The sequence below is a fragment of the Microcebus murinus genome, chromosome 4 (genome assembly GCF_040939455.1).
Source record: "Microcebus murinus isolate Inina chromosome 4, M.murinus_Inina_mat1.0, whole genome shotgun sequence".
In the NCBI taxonomy this organism is placed as follows: domain Eukaryota; kingdom Metazoa; phylum Chordata; class Mammalia; order Primates; family Cheirogaleidae; genus Microcebus; species Microcebus murinus.
In genome coordinates this window covers 15,980,720-16,000,340 of record NC_134107.1, presented here as the reverse complement: position 1 = coordinate 16,000,340, position 19,621 = coordinate 15,980,720, and the positions used below count along the sequence as shown (strand labels likewise).

The window sequence follows — 19,621 nt, the reverse complement described above, 5'->3', positions numbered from 1 at the left end:
CACTGATGGTTTTGATTGCTTTAGGTGTTTGCAGGTAAAATGTTTTACTATGACAAATCTCCTTCCCACCCTTGTTCCCATCTGCCCGGCCTCACCCCCACCTCCCACCCTCCCCATGCACCACCATTGTTTTTAATTTCTTATGTGTCCTCCCAGGGTTCTTTGTGCATATATAACAGATTGCATCCACCCCTCCTATTTCCGCACAAAGAGTGACATTTTAGGGACATTGTTCTGCACCCAGCATTTTTCAATTAACAATATAGTCTGCAGGTCTTTCCATGTCAGTACAGAGAGAGCTTCCTTATTCTTACGTCTATGTAACAATCCATTGTATAAATGTCCCACGGTTTATATTCAGTAGTCACCATTTGATGGGCATATGGATTGTTTCCAGTCTTTTGCTACAACAAATAATAGTATAATGAATAACTTGGACACATGTGACTGTATCTGTAGAATAATTTTCTAGAAGCAGAATTTCTTTGTCAAATGGTATTTGCATTTGTAATTTGATAGCCATACTTTGGCTTTGATTTTTGTCGGCATTTCTTTCCTCTTTCGATTCTTTGAAAGACACTTCTAAGGAAAAATCTGAACAATATTCCTGACAGTAAATACAAATGCGGCCCTTCCTTCACACAACAAAGCTTTTTCCAAATGGTCCAGGGTGCTTACTGAGTTCATTTCTTTTAGCAAATACTTATTAGTTCACCTTCTTTTCCTTTTTCCTATTTGTCTTCTTCCATCTTATCTCTTATTTCATAAACATGTGAGTGTGGATCGTGGTCCAGGCATGGTCTAGGTGCCTGAGGAACAATGAGCCAAACAGACTCAGTCTTTGTTCCCTGAAGCCCCCATTCTTGTGGGGGCAAGAAAGCAATAATGCAGGCGTCCTCAAACTACGGCCCGAGGGCCACCTGTGGGTGTTTTTGCCCATTTATTTTTTTACTTCAAAATAAATATGTGCAGTGTGCATAGGAATTTATTCATAGTTTTTTTAAACTATAGTCCAGCCCTCCAATGGTCTGAGGGACAGTGAACTGGCCCCCTGTTTAAAAAGTTTGAGGACCCCTGCAATAAAGTAACAAGTAAATAAACGAGGCCCTTCCAAGTGGTGACAAGTGATGTGTAGGAAATAGGGCAGGAAGGTGTGATAGCTTGTAAAAGAATTGCATGAAACACGGCTCTTCCAGGAGGGACTCACCAACCAGTCAGGAAAGATGAATAAGCATCACTAATAAGAGCCATGAGACACGGTGTAGACAAAGCGGAAACAAAAGGCCGTCAAAGTCAGATGGACCTGGGTTCCGATCCCCAGCTGAGTCTCTATTAGCTGGTAACTTTGGACAGCTGCTTGACTGTCCAAGCTTGGTTTCTTCGCCTGTGTAGGTGGGAACCTGGCATGCAGAGGTTTTGTGAGGACAGGAGATAATGTTCGCCGGTGTATATCAGGGCGCTGGGCACAGTACCAAGGCGCTCAGTACCGGTTGCCGTCATTTGAGGATCCTGTCTGTGGTGAGGAGGAGGGCTTGTGTCTGTGTGTCTGGGAGGGTCCGAGGAGACTTTCTGGTGTGGGGCACTTGCTAGTTGAGTCCTGAAAGACGTGAAGAAACGGAGAAAAGCCTGTTAGGTGGGGGATGCACGGAGTTGTAGAGCAGAGAAAGTGGGGCATTGAAGGGCAGGCAGGAAGGATTCGATTTGGGGCCTGAGACTTGCAGAGGAGGTGGAGGGAAGGGGCATGAAGGAGAGTTAGAGGACTAGACAGTGAGGGAGGTTGCAGCCAAGTCCCAGGGGGCCTTGAATGCCAGGGCAGTGGCGTGGGCTCCCCTCATCAGACTGCAGGGAGCCCTAACAGGTGCTGGGTGCACGATTGGGATTAAGCTTTAGGAAGGCCGGTCTGGCAGGGGAGTAGGGGCTGGCCGGAGGAAAGGAGACCGATTAAGAGACCCCTGCAGAAGTTCAGGCTCCAGTACCGGGCCCTGAACAAGGGACAGGCCAGGGTAAGGCGAGTGAGCTGTGCTTGGATGTGAGGTCAGGTGAGGCTTCTGGAGTGATTCTGAGGCAGCCAGTCAGGGGGAGAGGGACACAAATGAAAATACGGGTGTCAAGAAACAGCTGGGAAGTAGGACGGACTGCAGTGGGCAAAGATCAGGGTGGGGCAGCCATTCCCTGGATTAAAGAGCGGAGAGCCTGCACTCGGGCACAGAGGTGGCCACAGGACGCCCTCACAGATGCCCCAGCTCCTCCGAGAAAACCCAAGCTCGAGTCAAGGGAAACGAAGCTCTCCCTGGTTAGCGCAGCCCCCCACGCCCGCAGACTCACCCCTGAGGGTCATCAGCAGACGCAGAGCCACGTCTCCCTCAGGACAACAGGGACCTCGTGGGCACGGGCCTCCGTGGAGAGCCGAGCCCTCCAAGCTCCGCCTTCACTGCAGAGCGCTGGTCCCCGGGGAGAAGCTCTGAGCTGGGCTGAGGCAGAGTCGTGACTGCTCTGCTCTGTGAGAGCCGGAGGGCACAGCCTGGCTGGGGCGGTGCCAGGCAGACGTCCGAGTTGGCCACCCAAACGGCCATCCCAGGCAGAGCAGGGGCAGTCAGAGCAGCAGTTAGAACTGGACTTTCAGGCAGGCAGCCCGACGTGGCCGTGGCCATAGATCGTTGTCAGTCTGTAGTGACTTCCTGTGAAGCTGAAATTCGTAACTGTCAGATCCTGCATCTCCAGGAAGGCCTTGTTGCCTCTTTTGGCTCAAAGTGACCTTTTCCTTCTCCAAGAACCCATTGCATTCACTGTGCCAGATCACAGGTGCTCTTGAACTATGCTATTAAAAAAAAAATTAAAACTGCAGAATTTTTCATCATTTTGGGAACCATTGTGCATACTAAGAGAAAAAGAAAAATCTATGTTTTCCTGCAGTTTTGTCATTCATTCATTCACTCATTCATTTGCTCAGCCAGGACATATGTACTGACAGTCTGGGTGAGAGCTTGTGCCAAGAGCTGCATGAAATTACCAATATCATAGGAGTTGCATCTGGAAAGGTTTTTTAACAGGGTTCCATCCCGGAGGGGATTAGGGATGCTCAGACATTGCAGACAAACATTTTTAGGGAGGGGAATTTTTAGACAATTACAGACAAACATTTTTAGGGGAATTTGTACGTTGTTACTGGGTGAAAATCCATCGCTCTTCATGAGCTTCTCAAAGGGGCCTATGGAGCCATTCTGGGCTCGGATTAGGAAACCTGTTCTGGCTCAGTTCTGCTACTTTCCCACCCCCTTGGCCTGAGAGGGCTTGCTTAACAGCGTATTGGGTGACGAAAGCTGAAGTGTTGTCAGGTGTTTAGTCTTGAATATCCCAATCCGTATTGTTAAACAAGAAAACAAACAAAAACCCACGAGGACAAAGGAGCAAATCCACAAGAATCATTCAGAAAATTCTGACTGTTATGGCTCCCACCTTAGAAGCACTTTTGTTGTTCTGAGTAGTTAAGAGTCTAAAAACAGCAAAAAGGCCAGAGTGTGCTTCAGGAAACCTGGGCTAAGTTTTAGGAAAGGCAGTCATGTTATGGAAGCCATTTAATTTCTCTGCACTGCAGTTTTCCTCTTTGTAACACAATCGATGATGACGATGATGGACGATGATATTAAACGCGTACTGAGCTCTTACCGTGCAGCGGGCACGGTGCTCACTTAACATTCACAGTAGTCCCTGGAAGTTAGTATTTTACATCATTCCTGCTAAGGAGATGGGGAACGAAAGCCCCACGAGAGGACTCCAGCTAAAACAGCAGCGGGTGGGAGGGTGGGAGTGGAGAGGTAGCGGCTCTGGGTGCAAATCCAGGTCTGAGGACTCCAAGGCACGTGTACCAAACCACTGCTCACACACTGCCTTTTGGGTCTGTTCTCTGTCTAGGCTCTATGGCTGTTATTGTCATTGTTATTCACATTAGTCACAGCCTGTACCCTCTTCTCATCAGAAATATTTTGCTGTCTTTTCTGCTTTCAGGGGCCCGAACACCCGAATCCTGGGAAGAGTTTCAGCGCCCGTGGCTTCCCCCGACACTGCTACCTTCCGGACAGCGAGAAAGGGAGAAAAGTAAGCGTGGAGGTTTCAGAGTGGAATTAGGTTTCAGTGCAGAACTGGGGAATTGACTTTTAGGTTAGGGACCAAAGTTTTGCTTCCTAAACTGCAGGGGCCAGAGAGAACTGGGTCTCTTTTAACTCCAGATGTGCATGGTAACGAAGTCTTATCACCCATAGGTAAGAGTGGATATGATTAGAATTTGCTTTTGCAGGTGGGTGGGGATGGAGCTCTTGGGTTTTTTCCTCTCCAAGGTATTATTGGCAGTAATTCTTCTATTTCAGGATCTTGTGTCTAGAGCTCTGCTGCTTTAAGGCTGGTCCTGGGAGCAGCCCCAGGGGCAACAGCTAGGAGCTTGATGGAAATGCACTACTAGAACCTACTTAATCTTAATAAGATCCCTAGCTGATCTGACAATACAATAAAGCTTGGGAAGCACTGTTCTGGGGCAGGGATCTTAATGTGTAGGAGATTTTTTTTTTTATCTTTTTTATGTACTTTCGTATTATTTGACGTTTTTCCCCAAAGGGCAGAGGGAACAATCTTTGGGTTTCTGGATTGCTCGTGATTCATGATCAGTCTTTGGTGGTTCTATGAACTCTAAAATTAGAATTAAAAAAAAAAAATGTATGCTTGTTTCTCTGTGGATAAGGCCAGAAAAATCACTGGATTTTCAAAATCTTTCCTGATCTCAAAAGGAATAAGAATCTGTCTAAGGGGGGTGCTAATGGAAATATTGGCCAAAGCGTATTTTAGTCAGCTTTCTCTCCAAATCTCAGCAGCTTACTTTGACACGTATTTATCTGTCATGCACTTTGCATGTGTCTGCGGCTGTGTTGTGGCTGTGGGCCGATGTCATCTGTCCTGGCTGGTATAACACAGTACTGTAGAGTGGACTGAGCATCTTTTAAACAGCAGAAATGTACTGCTCACAGTTCTGGAGTCTGGAAGTCTAAGATCAAGCTGCTGTTAGATTCCATGTCTTGTGAGGCTTGTTACCTGGTTCATAGACAGAGCCTTCTTACTGTGACCTCATGTGATGGAAGAGTAAAGGGATCTTTCTGGGGCCTCTTTTATAAGGGCACTAATCCCATTCATAAGGGCTCCACCCTCTTGACCTTGTCACCTCCCAAAGGCTCTACCTCCTAATACCATCCCCTTGGGGGGTGAGGATTTCAATGTATGAATTTAGGGGCACACAAACATTCAGGCCATTCTGTTCCCTGTGTCTTCCCACTCTGGAGCCCAGGTGGAAGGAACAGGCCTTCTGTGGCCCCAGCCCTTCCCATGAAAGGTGGCAGAGGACCAAGAGAGAATCCAGGCGAAAGGGTGTAATCCCGTTTAGAGGTCCTGGAAGCCTGATACTTCACTCACATCTCACAGGCTCCAAGAAGTCATGAGCAAGCCAGATGAGAGGTGGTGGAGTGACCTGCCTACAGGGAGGCACCTCAGGTCTCAGGGCAAAGGGTGTGGATACAGTCTACTCCTCCCTTCCTACAGGGAGGAAGCAGGTAGTTTGGAACAATGCTAGAATCAACCACATCTTGAAGATGTGCCACCTCAGTGTCCCCAGATTAGGGGCCAGGCCCAGCCCAATACCTGTTTATCATCAGAGAATTATTCCACAATGTTAGCTTTGGTTAAATTAAGACCACATTGAGGTAGCAGTGGGAAGAGTTTCCAAAGTTCTCAGACAATAAGCACCTTCAATTCCTTGATCCTACCTTTCAAAACACATCTATTATGTGGGTAGCTAACATTTATTGAGTAGTGCCTTCTAGGCACTAGGATGAAAATGTTCTTCATGTAGTGCCCCATATGTCATTCACAACCTTTAGAGGCAGATTGCACCATTGCCATTTTATAAATAAGCTCAGAGAGGTGCTACAACTTATCCGTGGTCACACAGTCATTCGGTGACAGAGCCAGGACTCGACTTGTAGCTCCCTCACTGTGAATCTCCTTGTCTTCCACGGGGCTGCCTGGGGCATCCTGATGCAGGGAGGGGCGGGCCCTGCAGAGGACTCGCTGCCACCCCCTGGGACAGTCTGTGATCAGCACTGAATGTCTGCCTCGGTCTCTGGCCTTTCTTCCCCAGGTTCTGAAGCTGCTGCTCGTGGCCTGGGACCGGCGCCTCATCTTTGCCATCGGCACCTCCAGCACCACGGGCGAGTCAGACACGGTCATCTGGAATGAGGTCCACCACAAGACGGAGTTTGGCTCTAATCTCACTGGCCATGGCTACCCGGACGCCAATTACCTGGATAACGTGCTGGCCGAACTGGCTGCCCAGGGCATCTCTGAGGACAGCACTGCCCAGGAGAAGGACTGAGGCTGGAGGGGCTTTGAGGTGGGGAGGGCGTGGGGACCACGGGACAGGAAGTGGGGAGTCAAGGTAGAAGTCAGTGCCATGTGCTCCCGGCTCCCACGTCTCCCTCCTGCCCGGTCTCCATCCCCCTCCCTCCCTCCCAGCCCCAGGGGCAGCCAGGTTGAATAAGGGGACATCATTCATAAACCTCATCCAATAATACAAAGGGGCCACGGGATGAGGGCCATCCTGGGTCTGGTCCCATGGAGTTTTTGGTGCTGGGCAGGCAAGAACCCCCTCCCCAGCCCCACTGCCCAGGTAGGGGCACAGGCGGCACACTTAGGGTATAGCCGGTGCGTGGGCACTCCATACCCCGGCGTGGTGACGCCAAGGTTGTTGCCTCAGCTGGCTTCTTGCTGCTTCCACTCTGCTTCGAGAGCGGAGTTTCTGCTCTTCTCTCCTCCCCTGGAGGCAGGGAGCTCTCACTGTGCAAGGTTGGGGGGTGAAGGGGTGAACCGCTAAATTGCTGTGACATGAGACACTGGATGCCCCAGTGTAGAGTGAGGAAGCGTGTCTTGCCAAGAGGGCCAGAGAAGCAAAGGCTTCGGGAGCACGTCCGGCTCCCGTCATAGTCCTGGGCTTCTCTGGCCCTCCTTTCCTCCTCACACCTTTGTCCTGTCCAAAGAGGCATCTGGTTCTCTCGAGTGGGTGGCTGCACTCTGGGACTCCTCTCTGGGGTGGCATCCTGTGATGCTGTTTCTAGCCCCTCTCTGATCCAACCAGAGCCTGCATCCCACCGAGCGTCCAAACTGTCCTCAGGGAGAGAGGCCGATAGCCTTCTTCCCAGCCCCTCCCAGACCAGCTCAGAGATTCCATGAGTTTCATCAAGTCACTGTGAGCAGAGCCCGCGCCGGGCTCTGTGCCGTCTGTGTATGTGCATGCGGGCGGGTGGGCACCTCGGGGCCCGGTTGGTGTGGCGGCCCGTCGTGTCCCTGCACCCTGTTTTGCAAGATGCCAAACCCTGAATCTGATGGGGATCAAACATCCAGGCTGTGGTCCTTTGACTTTCCTCACCCTTTGCCAAACCATCCCTTAGGAAACTTAGACCCTGATGGAGTCAGAACTGTGCCTGGGGAGATGGGAGGAGGGGAGGGGCGGGTTGACCCCTTTTTATATTTCTTTTCAAGATTGGATCAGAGCCAATCTCCATCCAGTCTTGTTTCTATGAGGGCTTCAATCTGTCTCATGCAGATTTGCTAATCAGAGCCCAGAGGTGACACTGGGCCTCTTGTCCCCCTCATCTGTCACTGGTTGACTCAGAGCACGGAGGGAGCCTCTGTAGCTCGTCTCCAACGGGGTTGGGACCACACTGTGGTCTGGTCCAGCCTGCTGCTGGGTTGTGTCCCCAGACCCTGTCTATCTCCTCCCCAACATTCCTCTTGCCTTTGGTCCCCATGAAGGAATGAATTGGGGGTTGGGGAGGAGAGAAGGGGGATCAAGAAGGGAAACCCCATTCCCCCTTTGAAAGTGGGTTCTTTGAACTATGTGTTTGGGGGAAGTTCCTCTGGATACTAATTTGAATTTATATACCTCATATTTTGGGGGTTGGACGTATATATATGCATATATATTTCATTATATTTGGAAGGTTTTTAATGCCGGAAAAATCGAAACAAAAGAACCTTCAAAAATGGTACTTAGGTTAGAGCCGGAGGCCAAGCTTTCAGGAGAGCCGGTTCCGTAGCTGCTGGCTGTTGGCCCTGCCGCCATTTTGACATTGGTGTGGCCAGTGGAGTCACCTGAGTGTCACCCAGGTCCTGGGACTTGCTGGTGCTGAGCCTTTCCTGGCTTCCCAGATGGCTCCGGGGACGCTAGTTTTCTCCACCAGAGGGAGCACCAGAGGGAGGAATCGTTCTGCCCTCTGAGGCCATGGCCACCATTGTCTCACCAGCAGACCAGGACTCTGGTCCTCAGTTCGCTGCACCACAGGGCCATTTCCTGCCACAGTTGGGAAGGAGACACCTGAACTAAATGGAAGAGACGTCCCTGCAGTGTTTAATGCCACACCCATGCCCTTTGCCAGGTTTCCACGTACCAGAGATCACTGGAGCGCCTCACTGAAGGCTCAGCTCCATCTCTGCCTTTAGCACCCTCCTCAAGTATCTGCTGGGCTGCCCAGCCTCGGGGACAAGGAATAGACTGAGAGTGCGCGGGTAGAAAAACATAATGAGGCAGTAGTAGGTGGGGGAGGAAAGAAGACGGGCTGTGCCAACGTAACTGGGCAGTGTGGAGAGATCCTTTTTCTAGGTGTAGGTGGGGCAGCGGGCACCCAAGAGCAGGAGGAAGAGCACCCGGGAGGACTACAGGGGAGCCGGTGTATCGGTGGCAATACCACTTGGAGAGGTAGTCTTCATACCTTCACGTCTTTCCCCCTAGGTTTTTGATAGTGTCTTGGCCTCTGTTTCACTTCCACTCCGCTCAGTAGGGGCCACCTCACCCGGTGCAGTCCTTGCGGGACTCCCTGGGCAGAAGGGATCTTGAATTTCCTTTCTAACACTGTGCCCTTTCTCTTGTGCCAACCTAGAAAGGTGCAGTCTCGGTGTCAGCGAGAACCCTGCCAGCAGAGCCCTGTGCACCCGCCACCCTGTCGCAGGGTTCTCTCCCACCCGAGGACCTGCTGTGCCCCTCCTGGCCCAGGTACCGGATCCCATAGCTTTCCTTTCATGGTCTTAGCACCAGCAGCCACGTTTCTCCCTTCTTGGGTCCCCAAGGATGACAAATGGGCTTGGAGACAAACCTTGTCAGATGTTCACCCTTCAAAGGTTAATTGTGTATGTGTGGTTGCGCGTGCCTTTGTGTTTTCATTCTCTTCCCTTTTTTTGTAAAATTGGAACTTCTCTGTGGTTTTATACTTGGTGAAAAGTGCTTGTCCTGGTATTGCACTGTTGTGTGCATGATAGGAATGGGGGAAGGCCCGTGTGGCACAAGAAAAGACCCCTGCCCCCCTTCCTTGTCTGTGGTCACCGGCATTTGAGGGGGGAGGGGTTCCGGGAGAGGGCAGGTGAATGTCCTAACCTAAACTGTTCTGTTTGTAACTGGTGTGTTTTGAAGTCCTTGGTGTTGCTCTGTGAGAGGACATCGCCACCTGGTGCTCATGCGGTGTATGTGCAGAACAATAAATGGCAAATGAACAACCATGAATTGTTGCCATCGTTGACCTTCTGTTTTTTGTAGATGGAGGCACCTACGTGTGAGGCATTTGGGTTACCTCCCTGAGCCTGTAAGCAACCACAAGCCCTTCCACTGGATGGGGGAAAGTCCCTTTTCTCTGTTTTTGGGGGTTTGGTATTTTTTTTTTTTTTTGGTTTTTTATTTTCAGTTTTGACATCTTTTCCACCCACACGTTTGACCTGGTTGGACTCTCTGTTCCCTGAAAGGAACAGACCACATGGCTGGGGAAATGAGTAAGTGAACTTGTGGGAGGAAAACCATCTTTAAAATCATGAATGTTCACTTCTTAAAGATCCCGTCACCTGCCTACAATATAGCGTACGCTTTGGTGGTTCACAGGCTGTTGTTTTTCAAATGAATGTTTAGTATTAATCATCCCTGATACTGATGGGAACAGAAAAGTAAAATGCAAATGCAGAGCCACCTTTGTTACACATCTCTGTCAAGGAGTGTGGTTTCCTTGGAAGCCAGGATGTTCTTTCCAGAGACCCCAGCCTAAAATTACCCGTTAGGAAACTTAGGAAAGTGGGACTTGGGAAAGCAGAGCCTGTGAGAGCCTCCATCAGCGTTCTGACTTTGTAAAATGCCTTCATGAATGTAACCTGCAAACTCCCACGTTCTGATTTCATATGGATGAGCAGTCAGAGTGTTCCTTAGTACATATTTTAATGCATATTTATGTGCAATCTTGTTAGTAGAAATAGAAGTTTGTAAAGAACTTTTGATTTCAATGAGTAGCTAGTGCATTAAAAACCTGGGAACCTTTGGCTATACTTTGCCTTTCTGACTCACTCGTCTTCCAGGAATTAATAGGAAAGTCAGTATTTGCAGAAAAGTGGTTAGCTTGGCTCAAACATACAAAACACCCAAAACCCACAAAACACTTAGAGGCTTAGGAGAACATTTTAATGCTTAAAAGCCAAGTTAAGTGAAAAAGTTGTAGAAATCAGTGTCCCTGGCTGGGCAGTCAAGAGAGCAGGTTGCAAATGCTGTTATTCACGTCTCTGTATCTCAGTTGGAAATGACTGAGTAGCCTCCTTCCCATCTTACCACAGGCCGGAATGCTTCAAGCTCCTTAGATGAAGGGCCTATTCTCAGTCCAAGCTCTTGATTGTGAACATTAACAAGGAAAGAACAAATTATCCTTTATAGGAGTTAACTCACTAAAGACATCTGGTGAATAAATACATAATTTTTTAAATGTTGTGGAGGAACACTAGTGAGACAATTAGGTGAGATTGGAATTAAAATCGAGCAAAGCCCCCGATATCGCCAGCTGACTATCCTGCATCCTGCTAGATGCCCAGGGCCGTCGGCCTGGGACTGAAATGAACGTGTTACAAGTGGTGCCAGAGGCCTTTTCCAGTTCATTTAAAAACATGGAGTTGATCATGTCAGCCCCTTTTCTGTTAGGAAAAGAAAAAAAAAAAGCACAGTGAATAATTGGTGCTTTCTACTCTGTTTTGATTTTAGGGAGGAAGTAATACTTAGATGTGGGTTTACTTTGCTTCTTATTTTTTTCATCCCCAGAACAATGCAGACTCTTTGGAATGCAGGGTGTGTGTGTGTGTGTGTGTGTGTGTGTGTGTGTGACAGGAGGATAGGAAGTGTAGGGACCATTCATGAAAGAGGAAGGGGTTGTACCTTGGTAACACAGAACATGGAACTGTAATGCTTGGTCTACCCACATCTACAGCTCCTTTTGGTGCCCAATTTATGCTGAGCTAAGGGGAAGAAATGAAGTAGTTGGATGTGGGTAAGAATTCCAATTTCCTTTGAGCACCAGACTCTTTTTTTTTCCCCCAGTTTTTATCTTTCTTTTCTTACCCCTTGTCTCCAAACCATCCCTTCCCCCTTGCCCTCCTAAGAAAAGTTTATAAGGGAAAATGCTTTCTGAGGACTTGACACTAGTCAGAAGTCCAAGAGTGGTCTGGCCTAAGTCCTCCTCGTGGGGCAGCTGGAAAGAGTGGCGTTGCCACAGGCTGCCGAGAGGAACAGAGGAGGTGACACTGTCCCTCGACATGCAAGCCTCAAAGCTAAAAAGCAGTGGCCAAGCACAAATTCCTGTATCTTTTCAGGGCTCTGTCAACCTCTAGGAGCATGAAATCCAGACAGCTTTTTAAACAAACACAAATACAGGGAAGATAATGCTTAAAGGCAAAAATTCTTACAGCTCACAAATTGGGAACCACTGCGGACTTCAGATTAAATGCATAGTTGCCAAATCCAAATGTCAATATGCTCCCTTCTCTCTTTGTACGCAAGTGCATTTAAGTGAAGGCAGATAGTGGGGCACGTAGGGAGAGGACACTCGCCTCTCATTTTAGTCCCCAGGATGGCTTTTGCTTCCAAGAGTCACAACTGCTGCCTCTCCCCACCCCCAGCCTTGTCCACATAGCAATGCAAATTTCCTGGACCAGAGACCCAGACAAGAAGTCACAAAATTATACCTGCTATTTGTTGCACTTGCCACTTCTATCGCCAGGAAGGCAAGAGTGGCTGGAGGTGGCCACTCTGGCTAGAGATGAAACCATTTCCCGGGAGAGATTTAAGCAGGACTCTGCTCCTGCTCTCCATCCGGGGTGTCTCCCGTTGCTGCTATGCCTGGAGCCAAACTCTGCCTCTCGTCCTCAATTTCCCGATATCCCTTCTTCTTGAACTTCCGTGTGCCGTAGATGGCCAGGGCGATGACAGCGGCCAGAACGGTGGTGACCCCCACTGTGACCCCAGCTGCCGCCCCTCCTGACAGACCCTGACCGTCCCCATGGACGACATTCATGGCCCTGCGCAGCTCTGTCGGCTCCCCCAGCCTCCACTGGTGGGTCTGGGGGTCTTTAATCCAGGATCTTGCGCCCTCCGAACTGGTCACTATGACAGTGTTGGTGGCAGCCTGGCTCATGAGCGGTGGCTGCGTGTAAGGCGGCAGCCTGGCAGGGGGCAGGGACCCTCCTGTAAAGAGCCCGGACTTGACGCAGTAGGATATTTGGCAGCCGTCACTGATGAGGGCCAGGTGTTGGCTGAAGCCCCCGGGGCACTTTTTCAGAGTAGGTGCCCCTAAATCTCTGGACATGGCAGAATCCACCAAGGGGTTCCCAACTATACAGCTGAAGAACCCGCCAAAGGGGACCGAGAACCTGTTTCCCAACTCATAGTCCTGAGAAGCACATACCTTGAGGTTTTCAAAGAGTCTCAGTGGAAAGTAGCTGGCAGGACACGACTGCGCATTTGTCATGGGGTTTACGCTCTTACCGCTGAAGAGGCCCCCAAAAAGTAGTCCTGAGTTTTCGGGTACTTGGCCACTGGCCGCACACCAAAAAGCCCTGAATTCAGCCTTTGCCACCCGGAACACATCTTCGCACACAGTCTTGCAGAAGATGAGGAGCTTGCACTTCCGTTGACACTCCAGGTGGTTATACCCCTCCTCGTGTATCTGGGACAGCAGGTGCACCGGGGAATAGCCAGAGGGACAGGAGAAATCGCCAGTGAGTGGATTCTTCTGCTCCAAGTGTTGGCAGAGGAGGACATCCGCATTTCCTGAGCGCTGGGTACATTCCTGATAAACCCCGCCGAAGGAGAAGTTGGTCATTTTCCCCTCGCAGGAACCATCATCAGTGTTGGCCTGAAAATTGAAGTTGGGCGAATTGACATCTGTGCAACCAGGGTAGGTGTTGAACGTGTAATAGCGTCTCACGGCGTTTTCCACCGTCTTGGACAGCTTCTTCACCAAGGGGCCCGGCAAGGCAGGCAGCATGTCGGGGTTGATGAAGAAATGCAGTGGCAGGCCCGTACGGTCCACTGCCACCAGGTGGTTGGTGATGCCCTGCTGCCAGGCCTGGAGGGTGATTCCTGGGTAAAAAGGAACCCCTCCAATGCTCTGCACCCTGGAGTTGGTTCGGTTTGAGAGGTATCCCTTGAGGAAGGCATTCTGCGAGGTGTAGTTCTCCTCAAATTTGAAGTTCACGATGTTTTGGAAGGCAACTCCAGCAGACGCGGTCACGGCACTGTGGCTGCTCTGGCTGTCCTGGAGAAAGGAGGCCCTGATGTGGTCTTCCTGGACAAGAGCAGCCCCGGCATCCACACTGGTGATGACGTGGGTGCCATAATTGAGGACCAGGAGCTCTGCCAGGTAGGTGGCCATCCTTGTCTGGTTGTTCTCTAGACAGTCAGAGATGTCCATGAGCTCCTTCTTAAACCTCCAGCTTAGTTCTGAAGCTGGGTTGATTTTGGCTGTGTAGACCAGGTTTCTTACCTGAACTCTGGTAGTTACAGCTTGGTCCTTCACTTGAAGGGTCTTCATTCTCTGGAACTCGGAGGAGAACTTGCCGTTGACTTTGGAAAAAAGGGAGAGCTCTGTGTTGATGGAGTAGGAGGTGCTGCTCTGGTAATTCACCCAAGATGCCAGGATTTCTGAGTTCATCTCCAGGTTGCTCTGTTTCTGGGGAATGGTGTAGATTTCATCGGGGATGATGTACTGCCCATCCTCTGTGGTCCTGCAGTTAGTGTAGGTCAAGTTCATCACCCGTCCCATGTCCACGTTCCGCAGATTATCCCAGCCCCCTCCAGGTAGGACTTCCAGGACAGGTAGTTTCAAAGCATTCTTGCATTTTTGAAATCCAACCTCAACTGTCTCTCCCAAAGGCTTGCCTGCTTTAGCCCACGCTGCCACTGCCCAGAAGAGGATGGCAGTCCTGAAGCTGTTCATGGCTCAGACAGCCTCAGCCACACACCAGCCTTGTGGTTGCACCAGCGTCTGGTGAGCTTGCTGCAGACTGAAGAGATGGGAAAGAAAGCAGTTGCCGAAACAGTAAATTCAGTAGTTCTTCAAAAGTTACCAGTTCCTCTTTAGGCTAATCTAATTGCAAAATAGGGAAATGAGAGTTGGTTGGAATCTTAAGGTCCATTAGGACTTTGAAAAAAATTATGCTGTACTAGATATGCAAACACAGCTCTATGTGCTTGACAGTTCACTGCCTTAACTTCCCCCCTTCCCCAGCCCGTTACTCTGAAGCCATGGTGGACACTCGGGAAAAGTGTGATCCTGCACCTCACGTCCTCCAATGGAAATGTTTGGTTTTGCTTTTTGTTCACTCCCTTGGACATGACATGATGTTTTAAATTTTCACTGACTGCTCTCTCCTAAAACTCCAATGCCAATTTCCTTTTACTGGAAATGCAGAGGTGAATGGCAACATCACCCTTCCCGAGACACTCTGCCTGTACCATAGCCACGCTAACGGTAGGTCAAGGCCAGCCCTCGGGTTTTCTACTCCTTCTGTTCCTACAGAAGGAGTGAAAACCTTGGACACACATCTTGTGGGGCTTCATTGTTATAAGTCCTAATATTCCTGTCTTTGGAGATGGAAGTTTCTGGAGCAGAGCTGAAGGGGCCTGAAGAGGATTCGGTTTGCCATATAAGCTGGGAAGCCTCAGTCTGCATTGTCCTAAACATTCAGAGTGAGGGTGAGGGACCCCCACATTTCTATCTATTCCTTTCAGATAGAAATGTCCAAGCAAGGACAAAACCACACTATAATCTTGATTTTTATTTATAAAAAGAAGACAGTGGCCAAGGAATGTATGTGTATATGTATATACATTTATATGTCCTCTGTGTGTGTGAATTTTACAATGAGTTGGTGTCTGTTGTTATACTTTTAATTTTTCATTCCATTGCTAAGTGCATGTAATAGTATAGGTGCATTAAAAAAAGAACGTGGTTCTTCATTCCTTAATTTTTTTAAAAAGCAATAATTCATTTATTATATCATTAGGAGAACATGATTTCATGAATTTCCTTTTCTATGTTGATGCCAGCTCTATTAGATCACATGTTTTAGAGAAATATTCCCAGGTTCATTGATCTAGTACCAGGATTGATTGAAGCCCAGCTCTGTTAATTCTTTGGAACAATTAGTCTGTGTCTTAGTACGCTTAGTGGTAGCCAGGGAGTCCAGAGGAGTTACTGAAGCTCCCAATTGCACCCTCATGCCTCCCAAAATCATATCATGAGCCAGATGCCATGCTGGGACTGAAAAAGTCATCTTTCAATTGACAGGTATCACTATGCTGTCACCTGTATACATCCTGGAAGAATGTTCCAAGGAATTGAATTACATCGGATAGTCACTGACAGAGCTAAAAAGTATTTTGGGGAACCACAAATACTCACCAGCAAATTGGTATTAACTGAACAGCACCTAAGTGGTCACATAGGTACTACAGTAATAGGGTATTGGGCAGGTGGGAGGGGGGAGGGGGGCAGGTATATACATACATAATGAGTGAGATGTGCACCATCTGGGGGATGGTTATGATGGAGACTCAGACTTGTGGGGGGAGGGGGGGAAATGGGCATTTATTGAAACCTTAAAATCTGTACCCCCATAATATGCCAAAAAAAAAAAAAAGTATTTTTGGGAAGAATAAGGTCAGTTGCCTAGCTTCCCAGGCTAAGCTTCATTAGTGATTATTAAAACCTGATGGTGTTCTCTAAGTCCAGAAATACTACATTCTGGGTCTATTCATGCCACAGTTTTCATGCTTTGGGGAACTGACACCATCCACCCAAGAGGGATTAATTTATGAATCAGTGTCCAATCTATATTTGGCTAGAGAACTGACCCTTTGTGCAGGATGTTCTGGGTAATTTATATATCAGTTAGTTATAAATTTATATCTTAGCAGAGTGATCCCAGAATTAGAAAAATTAGAGTGGAATGTCCTCGAGTACTTCCAATAAGCCTCTTGACATAGCTGCACATTGCTCTTCAAACTATTTCAGGGATGGTTCATCAGAATTAGAATACATTCTTACTTGTACTGTTTTGGAGACATGCTGACAATTTCTTACTCTCTGTTATCTCTTTACAGAGACCTCACTCTTGAGACCTCACTCTCCTGGAATGAGAATATAAACAAGGTTACTATAGGCAATTCTATATTCAGGTGTTCCTATATCTCTAAACACCCAATCATTGTGTGTGTGGTTTTTTTTGCTATATTCTTCATCTTCTCCTCATTTTTGTCATAGAAAAAAATGAAAATAGCTAAAGCAGCCAGCAAGAGTGAAATTATATTGTATGCATATGACAAAATATTTTACAGCCATCACAATTATTTCAAACAATTTTAATAGCATGAGTAATTCTTATGCCATAATATTGTGGAAAAAAGCATGATATAGATTCAACATGACGCCAACTATATATAAATATATATAACTAGAGGGACATACACCAACCCATTGACAGTAACCATATCTGGTTGATAGGTTTTCTGAATATTTTAATTTTTCCTCTAACTTTTCTGTTATTTTTTTTTTTTAGTTTTTAACAATGAGGATATGTTTACTTATTTGAGAAATTTTTATTCGGAAGCTACTATGTACCAAACAACAATAGAAACTAGGTAATCATCACCTTTGTACTCAGGGAAATGACCAAAAAATATACATTTAATAAACAAAAGAAACAAATTATTTCTGGAATTTTCATATGCCTGAAATGATCCAAAGCCTATGGACTTGTGATTTCTGTGCTCAAGGAAGTTTTCCTTTCAACTGGGAGAACAATGAAAGAAGAAGTGCATGTGATGGGAATTTCAGCCTTACTTAAATCTGCATGCCCAGAGCAGGAAGAGTGGCCCTTAATCGTCAGGTATGAGGAAGTGGTGACAAGAGTTTGACCAGTGCATTTCATGCACACCTTTCCTGTTTTACTCTGTTCACTAGCAATTTCCTCCGCTTTTTCTTGTACTGAAATGTGTATGCCATCACATAAACCCTCCAGATGGCCACACTCAAGGGGTTAAGGGCCTGCGGTAAAAAATCGAACTTTGGTCTCTAAAAGAAAGAGGTAACTTCTCCATAAAAGTTATGCATCTGCTTTGCCAAAGTGCGATTTCACTTCCTCCAAAAAGAGGAAAGAGGGAAGTCCCATATCTGCTTTCTCTCTCCTTTTGAGCACGTGCAACCTTCTGACACCATCCCATGCAAAGCCAAACCATGACTCACGTCTGAGATTCAGTTCTGTGTGGGCTTGGAACTAGTCCAGGTGTTTCCTACTTCTGCCTTTCTACCTGCCATCTGAAAAAGGAGGTGGAAAGTCTGTTTGCATTTGCCGGGGCCAATTCCCTTTCTTCTTTTTAGCAGGAATCTAGGAGACCAGCCTGAAAACTGACAGTCAAATAACTGTTAAAAGGATCAGAGAACTATGATTGTCATGGATTCTAGAATAAACTTTGTTCCAGAAACTCTAGAAAGTATCAGTGAACAAAGTGACAATATTTTCTTTTCTGAACAGTGATTCCAACTGTTTCAAGAGTTGTTATGTCAGCTCCTTCCTCGCAGAGGCTGTTCTTCCCACCAGGATTGTGTGGGAACTGACCACGAATATAGAACATGGTGGTTTCAGGATTCTTTTTAATCTGGTGAGTAAACACAGAAGGCCCCTGCGCAATTCTGCATATTCGCATTAGAAGCCAGGCCTGAATCTGGCAACCTAAGCCATCTGATTTCTTTCCTCTATTAGCACTCTTTCCTTTCCCCTCTTCCTCCCACATTCTCTGATCCTTTCTCCTCATCAATTATTCCCTTTCTGCTCCTTTTTCTCTTTGGCATTTGCAAATTTAGATTTGGAGGACAAATGCCTGTGATTTAAGGTGGTACTGCCACTGGACGAAAGAGGAACTGGGCGTGGTGGCTCCCACCCGCAGTCCCAGCTATCCAGGAGGCTGAGGCTAGAGGACTGCTGAAGCCCCCGCCTGGGCAACGCAGCTATATGCTATCTCTAAAAAAAAATGTATTAAAAAAATTTAAAAATAAAGAAGGACAACCCAATGTGGCAAAGACAGCCTTTTTAGGCTTTAGGCGTTCACTGCCCTAGTCCTCATCACGGCAGACATCACTAAGCAGTCACACCATTTATTTCCACTGAGCCCTGAGGACATTCTAATGGGAACCTATTACATCAATTCCCTAAATAAATACTTATTAAGCATTCGTTACTGGTCAGACATCTGTTGTAGGTGCCATTTTTGCAGTAGCCAATGTCAAATTTAATGCTATTTTAAGAGTCTAGGAGAGAGAGTGAGCTCTCACAGCCAGCCCTCCCTTTCGTCTACCCTCAACGCTGAGCTCTGCAGGAATGAGCAGTTAGGACCACCCATTGCCCCCTCCTCATCTGCCTTCAGGCTTCCTAATGACATCAGCCTAATATGAAAAGTGTCTCTTGCATTCTCCTTCAGCAGAAAAAAGTTCAGCATGAAGAGCTTTGCACGCAATGGGACTGGAAATACAGTGGAATTTCTCTTACGTCCCCATTTCTCAGTCCCCACATCTTTCCTGTCATCCTCTTTAAGGAAGATTTGAACAAAAGAAGTGATGGAGCTGCATTAGGTCTCTCTGGGTTAACTGCTGGCAGATTTCGTATTTCTGTATTTGTTTCATTATTGAGTAACATAAAACCAATCTAACAGCCAATGTTTCCTCCTTTATTACCATGGAATCTTCTGATGGACTTTGAGCTCAAGCAAAGTAAAAATTACCACCATTTTTCTTTTTACCCCAAATAACCAAGAATAGATTAAAGCGAAAACAAGCAAGTTAGGTGAGGTGGTTCTTCCATCACAGAATTATGTAAAATTAAGAGCTTTGGGTCCTTTATTGAAATATTCCTATTGTCTCTTCTGTTTCTTGGTCATCAAAACATACAATTAAGAGCATAGTCTGAGTTCTGCACCTATTCAGTCCCTAGACTTTGTTCTGCTTTGGCTATTTATTCAAATACCTCAACTGCTAGACTGATGAATGTGGATGTGAAATAGAGGTTTCAGAAATATAGGCGACATTATGGCTCCAAATGTGACTCTGTGCAAGTTCTAGAGTCTCCCTAAGCCTTCATCTCCTCAACTATGAAGCACATGCAACAGGAGCCACCTCTACACAGTGGTTTCCAAGTCAGGAATGGGCAACTGGCAGGCTTGGAGAAGCAGCAGTTAGCCTGC

General features: G+C 47.4%; 2 protein-coding genes and 1 long non-coding RNA gene across 4 annotated transcripts in view; 2 read left to right on the top strand and 1 right to left on the bottom strand.

Moving 5' to 3' along the window:
• The window catches only part of DTX4 (deltex E3 ubiquitin ligase 4), a 32,184-nt gene extending 22,260 nt beyond the window's left edge, over window positions 1-9,924 (top strand). For both annotated transcript variants that reach the window (XM_012749950.3, XM_012749951.2), the window contains exons 8-9: window positions 4,006-4,095; window positions 6,179-9,924. In XM_012749950.3, the coding sequence (XP_012605404.2) occupies window positions 4,006-4,095; window positions 6,179-6,412 (324 nt within the window). In that variant the 3' untranslated portion in view covers window positions 6,413-9,924. The remainder of the gene's footprint in view (window positions 1-4,005; window positions 4,096-6,178) is intronic.
• A 579-nt stretch (window positions 9,925-10,503) lies between these two features.
• On the bottom strand, window positions 10,504-14,321 carry MPEG1 (macrophage expressed 1). The gene is made up of 2 exons (XM_012749948.3): window positions 12,070-14,321; window positions 10,504-11,025 (listed from the first exon to the last, which is right to left on the bottom strand). Exon 1 carries the CDS (start codon window positions 14,319-14,321, stop codon window positions 12,168-12,170), a length of 2,154 nt encoding a protein of 717 aa, XP_012605402.2. The 3' UTR covers window positions 10,504-11,025; window positions 12,070-12,167.
• On the top strand, window positions 13,918-19,308 carry LOC142870589 (uncharacterized). Its single transcript, XR_012918930.1, has 5 exons — window positions 13,918-14,000; window positions 16,945-17,026; window positions 17,162-17,274; window positions 17,920-18,046; window positions 18,863-19,308. It is a non-coding gene; the product is annotated as an uncharacterized LOC142870589 (long non-coding RNA).
• Window positions 19,309-19,621: the final 313 nt, after the last annotated feature.

What these genes read in the sequence shown, in the direction of transcription:
- MPEG1 (XM_012749948.3), bottom strand. Translation starts at nt 14,321, where the DNA reads ATGAACAGCTTCAGGACTGCCATCCTCTTCTGGGCAGTGGCAGCGTGG.